At 36.2% G+C, this 8,674-nt stretch overlaps 1 protein-coding gene across 1 annotated transcript; it reads left to right on the top strand.

Annotated features, from left to right (window-relative positions):
- The first annotated feature begins 3,781 nt into the window (after positions 1-3,781).
- On the top strand, positions 3,782-4,828 carry LOC110109903 (putative germin-like protein 9-2). Its single transcript, XM_020841118.2, has one exon. It carries the CDS (start codon positions 4,133-4,135, stop codon positions 4,742-4,744), a length of 612 nt encoding a protein of 203 aa, XP_020696777.1. The 5' UTR covers positions 3,782-4,132; the 3' UTR covers positions 4,745-4,828.
- Positions 4,829-8,674: the final 3,846 nt, after the last annotated feature.

Raw genomic sequence — 8,674 nt, 5'->3', positions numbered from 1 at the left:
TTCGGAGTCCTTACCACGAGATCTTCACTTTTCCCAACAGCAGCGTCGGACGAAAAGCGCTCCGCGGCCTCCAAAACCCAAGATTTCTCTTTTTCCCTTTTCTCTTTCTATCTCTAAAATAGATATTTTGATTTTAAAAATATTTTCTCTCTCATCAAAACGAGCTGATTTCTTTAAATCAGTTGTCTGATCGGCCCGGCCGATCGCCAAATCGTCCCGGGACGATCAGACCAGAAAAATCGTCCTGGACGATTCCCAGAACTATTCTCAGGCCGATATTTTCTACAGTACCGATCGGCCTGGACGATTTCCAATCGTCCTGGACGATCCTGAGAGGAAAAAATTCAAATCTGAGAGGAACAGTAAGGGAACGAGGTCTCACAAGCAAGGTACTCAATTAGGTGCACACAAGAGAATATGAGAGCCACTTACGAAAGAAAAAAATAAATAAAAAAACTCACCCACAGAGTCCTCAGACAAGGGTATTTCTCAAGAAGGTGGGTCCAATGTCAAAAATTTGCTCTTATAAAGCTACAAGCTTCCTTCAAACTCCAACAAATCACTAGACCATGTCCATTCACTGTCTTGGTAATGGATATCCTATTGTTTTCTCCTTCTATCGAGTAAAGGCAGTTTATCTAGGTGTGTCAATTCGGGTCAACCGGTCGGGTTCGGGTCGAACCCGGAACTGACCCGGCACTATTCGGGTCAACCCGAACTCGGCCGGTTTTTAAAAACGGGTCAGATTTTCGGACCCAAACTTGACCCGATTCGGGTCCAGGTCAACCCAACCCGACACGAATGATCCGGGATTGACCCAAAATTGCTAGTTTTGGGTCAAAAATCGGGCCAATCTTTAATTTTTGGGTCAGAAACGGGTCAAATACGAGTTTTCATATCAATTTTGGGTTGCTGGGTCAACCCGACCCAGTTTTTAAAATGGGTTGATTCGTTGAACCCGAACCTGACCCGTTTCGGGTCCAAGATGACCCTATCCCGGATTTTTTCAGGTCGGGTTCGGGTTAGGTTCAGGTCATGTCAAAAAATGACACCCCTAAATTTATCTTAATCATGGTTGAATACTTCTCTAAGTTTATAAAAAAAAAAAATTTAAAAAAAAAAATAAAGTTTATAGAAGTTAAGTTGATAGCTAAAGCTCTTATCATCATTACTCATAATTGGTAAGTTGATCGACTAGTGCGTCAAAAGTTCTATCATTCACAAGGAATTGATATCAATTTTTCCTTTGTGTAGCATCCCCAAATCAATGGGTACGTTGAGGAAGTGAACGAGCAGATATTGAAACTGTTAAGAAAGTAGGAGCAAAAGGCAACTTGGTGGAGATACTACATCCAGTCTTATGGGAATTAAGGACCATGCCATCTTTGGGGACATGCTAAATGTCATTCTCGCACTCTCCCACGAGCTTGACGCTCTATTGCTAATTGAGTACAGGCTACACAGCCGGCGAGTGATCATTGTAGCTGGTTTCAATGAATAAGATATCATCAAGTGGGAAGAGAAGAATAAAGAAGGCATGGAGATTGTAATTGACCTTCTAAAGAAGTTGAGCTTAGACCACACTTAAACAAGAGTAGAATTGAAAAGTACAATAACACAAATTTCAAGGAGAAGGTCTTACATCCCAACAACCTGTTGCTTATGTAGCTTCTCACAAATTGGTGCTAGGAAAGCTTGGATCAACCTAGGAGTGTCGCAACTCATCCAATAAGACCCTCAAATTTGGCAGGTCCTGTCATATTGGCTTGCAATAACATGCAAATCTCAGGATCTAAGTTTTAAAAATTATACAATTTTTTCCCAATTTAAACTTAAAAAAAAAAAAACAAACCATAGAGCTATTAGTAACATCCAATGTATTGAAAATAAACTCATCCATAACATTCTCTTTTTATTTCATCCTCAAACTATATATACAACAATTATTCTATAATACATGACTACAAACATAAATACAGAACAAAGTTGAATAATGATTAGTCATGACTGTACAAAAAATTAAAAGTAAGAAATACTTATACATACTCCTGATATTGCTACTCAACTAGCTCTTTCTCTTTCTCATACCCTGAAAAATAGAAGGCAAAATTAAACTATGAGCTAACACAGCTCAGTAGGCTGCATTTATCTATCTAAATTTTCAAATAATTCATTTATCATAAGTGCATCTGAATTTAAAATAGTTTATATTAAGTAATTGTACTAAACAGAATCTAGCTAGCAATTATATTCTTAAGGGAAGTTATTGTACTCAAATTACACCTTCTATCCTAATGATAATGAAATAAATTTCTTTTTTAATTTCCTTTCTTCCTAACAAGTCCATTATGAAATAAATGAATGATGAAAAATAATAAAGTAATGACTCATGGATTTCACCCCATCTCCATGTGTAATTGGTGAACTCACCCAGCTTCCTTGGACACAACTAGAGATTTCAAACTTGCATGGGATAGGGAAGGAACTCGTTTGCTATTTAAATAGCTTTTGAGTAAGTCAATCGTGTAAGTCAAAGCAATTGAATGATGATTATACCTAATTCTTCTCCTAAGTAATAGAGTCTGAAGCTTGGCAACTTCAAGCACCAATGAGTGACAAGGCATCTGAAAAATTCTAACTCACCGGAGCCACTTGGATAACATACTAAAAGAGTTCGTCCAACTGTGTTAAAAATTAATATTTTTGTTGCAAGTTCAAGCCTAAAAACAACAAGACTACTCCCTTTAGGAGAGCTAAGGCCCCCAGGTAGATAACCGGTAAGAGAGCTAAGATCCTGAGAAAGACAGATAATTTGTGCTTAATGAAGTTATATTTTTTATTTTTTTAACTTGAGTCTCCCTTCTAAGGGGAAGATATGACCAATAAACATAAAAGAGAAAATTTGAAATGACTCAAAAAGAGATCCTATTAATTAGACGAACCTACTCTCCGCTCATCACTTGTAACTCATAGGGCCACTTGCCGCTCACCGCTCGACAAACCCACTTGCCACTCGTCACTCATCTCTCATCTCTCGACATGGGAAGCTTATCACTTATCACTCAAACTCATAGGCTCACTCGCCGGTTGTCATTTGGTGACTACAATAAACACTCAACATACCCGCTCATTACTCGTAACTCGATGAACTCACTCATCACTCGGCAAGCTCACTCACCAGGCATCTCTCATCAATCATAACTCGACGGGCCCACTCAGTTAGTGATTGCCCATGTGTCAATTGTTCATGTATATTTTTATATTTTTTTAGCTACATATTTTGTTGGCTACAAACCATATATAAATGAATATGTTTCCTTCTATAGCTTTTTCCCTAGCCCTACAATCCTATAAATAAGGTCAGAGGACGGTTTCGGTAAGGTGGAAATCATTCAAGACCACTTGCATTGATCAGTAATAAAATCCTTAGATTTGGCAAATTATTCTTTTTCTCTATCCCTACTATTATGCTGTGAGACTTGTACTTGAAAGTTGTTTATGATGTATTTCATCAATTCTTGTTTTAAGACTTGGATAGAGACTTACTCTAGAATGAGAGGAGTTTAATGAGGACCTAGGAATTATAATACTTTCTCGCTTAGATCTTGCCAAAATAGGCACATCATTCCTGAAGAAAAATTCAAATTGTTTTTCTCATTCAGAGAAGAGCTTTGTAACAAATGCCGCAATGAACCTGCTCCGACATGTTGAAAGCAATTCAATCTGTCATAGAACATGCCAAGTCAACCTGTTTGGATGAGCCAATTTCGATTTATTAACTAGTACTAGTTCAATTACCACAGCCAGTAAACTTCGGTGCAGCCTTTCCTAAGCTCAACCCCAAAAAAAAAATGATTTCTTTTTTGGGAGATTTACATACATACCAGTTCAACACATTGCAAAACCAAATGGAAGAAATATCTCATGAATACAGCAAAGAGAGCAACCTGGAATAACAATTAATAGTCCAGCTTCATGCCGGCCGGCATTAGGCTGAAATAATAATCAATACTAACCAAGCCACTTCGTTGATCATGTAAATTTCCTTCCAAGCACCAACACTCTAAAAAACTATAAGTACCCCCTCATCGCAGCACAACAAACCAAGCAAATTCCTGAAAAAGAAACGAAAATGGCAATGAGAGCCTGCCTAGTACTCATCGTAGTTCTCTCAGCTAGCCTCTCAGCCCATGCCGGCGACCCCGACATCACCTCCGACTTCATTACTCCTCCTGGAAGCACTCCAGACGGCAACTTCTTCACCTTCACAGGGCTTAAAGATGCCATTAATGGCGGACCAAAAGGTGTCCCCTTCAAGGCGACCAAAGCAAGTCAAGTAGAATTCCCTGCTCTCACAGGCCAAAGTGTCTCCCTTGCTGTTCTCCAGTATGAGCCCGGTCACACGGGCATCAACCCGCCCCATATTCATCCTCGCTCAGCAGAGCTCTTGCTTGTGATACAGGGAGCGGTTATTGTTGGCTTGGTTGATTCAACTAATAAGCTCTACACGCAGACGTTATATGCAGGCGATGCGTTTATATTCCCCAAAGGACTTGTTCACTTCCAGGTTAATGGGGACTCCAAATACCCTGCAATTGCTGTATCTGCTTTTGGCAGTGCCAGTCCTGGAACTGTCTCTTTACCGAAGAACATTTTTGGCAGTGGGATTTACAATTGGGTGTTGGCCCAATCCTTCAAAACTGATGTGGACACCATTAACAAACTCGTTTCAGCTAATAGTTAAAAAGAGTTGCTTTGCCAGTGTTGTCTGTGCTGTTTGACATTGTCTTGGATATTCAGTTCGGTCTCAAACTTCTAATAAGCTGAACTCATGTGATGGATAATACTGGTTTGAAAAGAGTTGTTTTTATGAATCATGCCTGCATTTTATGGAATACTTGATAGGAATTCTCCTTTTTTTTTCTTCTGCAAGTCAGTGATTGTCGTTCCACACGTAGCACATCAGATAAAATATATATATATATATTATTTATAATTATTTTAGATATTGAGCATTGTAAAACATTTATGAAAATCATTTTGGTTTAAATATGGGGCTATTTTAAAATGATCAAATAAGTAGATTATTATTTTTTTTATTAATATGATAAATTAAAGTTATGAATGTTTATTGATATATCATTAAATATTATTTTTATGGGGTATGAATCTCGAGGTAAAATCAAATTTTAAACTTCAAAATTAAATCTGGGATCATCTGAACTTTAATTTTAGCAAACTTACAGTCGAACTGAACATCTCAGAATTAAGAACCCAACAACACCAAATTCAACTCAGTCCAAGCCTAAATGGGTCCAAATTGAAGACCCAAAGTGCATTTGAAAAGTTCAAACCATAAATTGGATGGCCAAACAATTTCTAAACACAACTTGCTTATAGTCGAATCAAGCGGCCCGACGAGAAGAATCCAAGGAGCCCAAGATCATCAAATTCTGATATCATTAATACATTCAAATGTCCAATAAACAGTTCACTATCAAGGGAATCAACATCGGTCGTCCATTCAAATCACTCCCAACTTACCCTTGATCTCCATCATATTTACTTGTCATGTCACTCTCAGAAAACTATAAATAGAACCATCGCTACTCGTGGAAAGGAGGCTCAAGCAAGGAAGAGAGGGAAGAGAGAGAAGCTAGAGTTCTCTTGCCACCGAACTTCTCCTCGACCATCATCAGACTTCCGATAGGCCACCAACTAACGTCGGACTTCCGCCCAGCAACCGACTGAAGTCAGACTTCTGCCCGACCGCTGACTATGGCCGAACTTTCACCCGACCACTGATTGTCGCCAGATTTATGCCTACCCATTGACTGACGTCGAATTTCCGCCCAACCATAAACTGTCTCCGGGCTTCCGCCTGGCCATTGACTATCGACAGACTTCTACAAAGGCCACCGACCAACACTAGTTTTCCACCCGATCACCAACTAACACTGGATTTTTGCCCAACCACTGAACGTCGCCGGATTTTCATCCGATCTCCGCTCATCACTAGATTTCAACCCGATGGTTGATTGTTTCGATATGATCATCCTTAATATGTTGGATCATTCATTTATAATATATTCAAACACTAGTAAACTTATTTCAATTGGGCGCGGCACTATGATTTTTCCCTTTTTCAGGATTTTCCACATAAAAAATCTTGTGTTTTCTGTTTGTATGATGGATATCCATACAACGCTGAGATAAAAAATTCTAACTCTATAACCGCGTATATTTTAGTCCACATCATTTATAATTAACTTAATAAATAATTAGTTTGGTTGAATTAAAATTTTTTGTTTTTGAAATTTCATCAATAATTACAATTTTAACTTACTTGAATGTCAAGAAATTTTTGAATTAATTTAAAGATTGATGGGGAAAAAATAAAATTTATTATTTTTGCTAATTAACCACAATTATTTTGATACCACACATCACAATTAGGGGTGTCATTGAGTTTAGCTGCCTCATGAGTCAATTCGAACTCAACTCGATCAATAAATTGTTTGTGAGTCGAGCTTGATTTGATGAGCTAATAAGTCATGTTTGAGCCAACTGCGACAGGACTAGCCAGTTTGGAGCCGACTAGTTTAAAAATATTGAAATTAAATCAACTTAAAATATATAAAATTTTAATCAATTCACTATAAAGTTGCTAAAAAAATATTTAAATTTTATAATTCTCTTTTGTATTTCGAGTGATTTCTTATTATTTCTTATACAATTTCTTATTCTTTTTTATTATATTTTTAAAATAATAACTTGAATTAGAATAATTTTATCTCTTTTATAAAAATTAATCTAGCTCGTGAACTAATCCGTACCAATAAAATTAAGATCCCCTTCCAGCTCACGATCAATTGATCAAATTTAAGCTCAAATCAAATGTGACTCGAATTCAACTCGACATATTTACAGTCCTAATCACAATCAATCTTCTGTTAAAAAAAAAAAATCTTCTATATGTAGTTAAAAATTAAAAAATTAAAAAATTCTTCCATATGTAGCCAGAGTCTTTAATTATTATTCATTTATTTATAATTTCATTATGATAATGGGAAATTTTTAATATGAATATATTACATTATATCAACTATCATTAAAGAAATCTTTAATAGTTCAAACTCAATAGGCCAATGCTACGCTTTGTAATATATTTTCATTGAAACAAATCGCATAAGTAGCCCTCAAATAAAACAAAGGAGACATTGGAACCCTCTGTAATGGCTTCCATGCTGGCCTGGAAAATATAATAAACTACTGTGAGTGCGCGATAAAGCATGTAAATAGGACCGATTAGAAAATTTCAACGTAACAGAACAAAAAAAAACCATAAGGTTTTTTAAGAAGTTATCGCAGAGACTCATGTCCTGCCGGGCTTAGTTGAGTTAGTGGGCGAGCATGATTAAGAACTTTCAACTCCTATTCAATTTTTCTCTTATGCGACACGACTTCTTAAATGGGGAGAAAATAAATATGTGGCCCTGCACATGTGGGGTTATTTGTTGGTAGGCCCACCGAGGGATTAATTACGCCACTATTCGCCTCTTTTGGGGGTGGCAGTAGGTAGATACGACCAGTTCTTTAAAAAAAAAAAATCATAGCTCATGCAAGTAAGACTGACGTCCTAACAGCTTTCTTATGCTTTAACAAGCATTTTTAATTCAAAAAATTTTTATACTAAAAATTACTTCATAAAACAAAAAAAAATTAGTCTAAAGGAAGCCTAACTTTGTTATATTATATTTCTGATGATTATTGTAAAATCAATTACATCATTATTTTTTAAATAGATTTAAAGTGTTCGTCAACATTAAAGTTATTTCGGACGGCTTTCTTACTGCTTCTTAAAGTGATTTTTTAGTATAAAAATTTTAATTTTTGTAGGACAACCTAATTTAAGAAACAATAATAAAAGAAAGCCGTTCCAAATGAAGCCTTAGGTCATCTCCAACCGAGAACTCTATTTTTCACGCCAAAATACCGCAAAAAGCAAAAATGGCGTGGTGCTGCTCCAATCCAACGCCATTTTTTTGCTTCTACGCCTAGGTAACGACCCTTCTCCTTTCCCACATTTTTTCGGTTGACAGAGAAAAATGGCGTGGGTGAACAGTGCAACGCCAATATTGACGTTGCACTGTTCACACGCAAGCAAATGGAGGATTTTTTGACGTTCGGCTGGAGCGAAGGAATGACGCCAAACACTCATTTGGCATTCGGCTGGAGATGCCCTTACTAATAAAATATCCTATATTTATTTTACACTATATATTTTTACTCTGTGTTACTTTTTCAGTAAAACAAACAGCCTCTTTATAGTGTAGTAAATTAGTAATACTGATATTATTTTTTCTAATTTTAAAGGATATATTTTAAATTTAAATCAAAATTCAGGAGGTTGATAATGAAGATATAACTTATGTTGTGCTTACGTAGCTATGATTACAAACATAATAATAATATCTGCCAACAATGAACACAATAGTTTATAAGCACTTCATTTGGGACAATTTTTTTGTTACTTTCTAAAATATCTTTCTAGTACAAAATTTTATTGAATTAAAAAATTTTATATAAAAAAATCTGTTTTAAAAAGCAGTATGAAAGTTATCGCAAACGAAGCCTAAGACTAATATCATAACGAACAAACTATAAATTTCAT

The sequence above is a fragment of the Dendrobium catenatum genome, unplaced genomic scaffold (assembly GCF_001605985.2).
Source record: "Dendrobium catenatum unplaced genomic scaffold, ASM160598v2 fragScaff_scaffold_1651, whole genome shotgun sequence".
Lineage (NCBI taxonomy): Eukaryota > Viridiplantae > Streptophyta > Magnoliopsida > Asparagales > Orchidaceae > Dendrobium > Dendrobium catenatum.
Note: the sequence above shows the minus strand (reverse complement) of the source record. Positions and strands in the feature narration are given on the sequence as shown.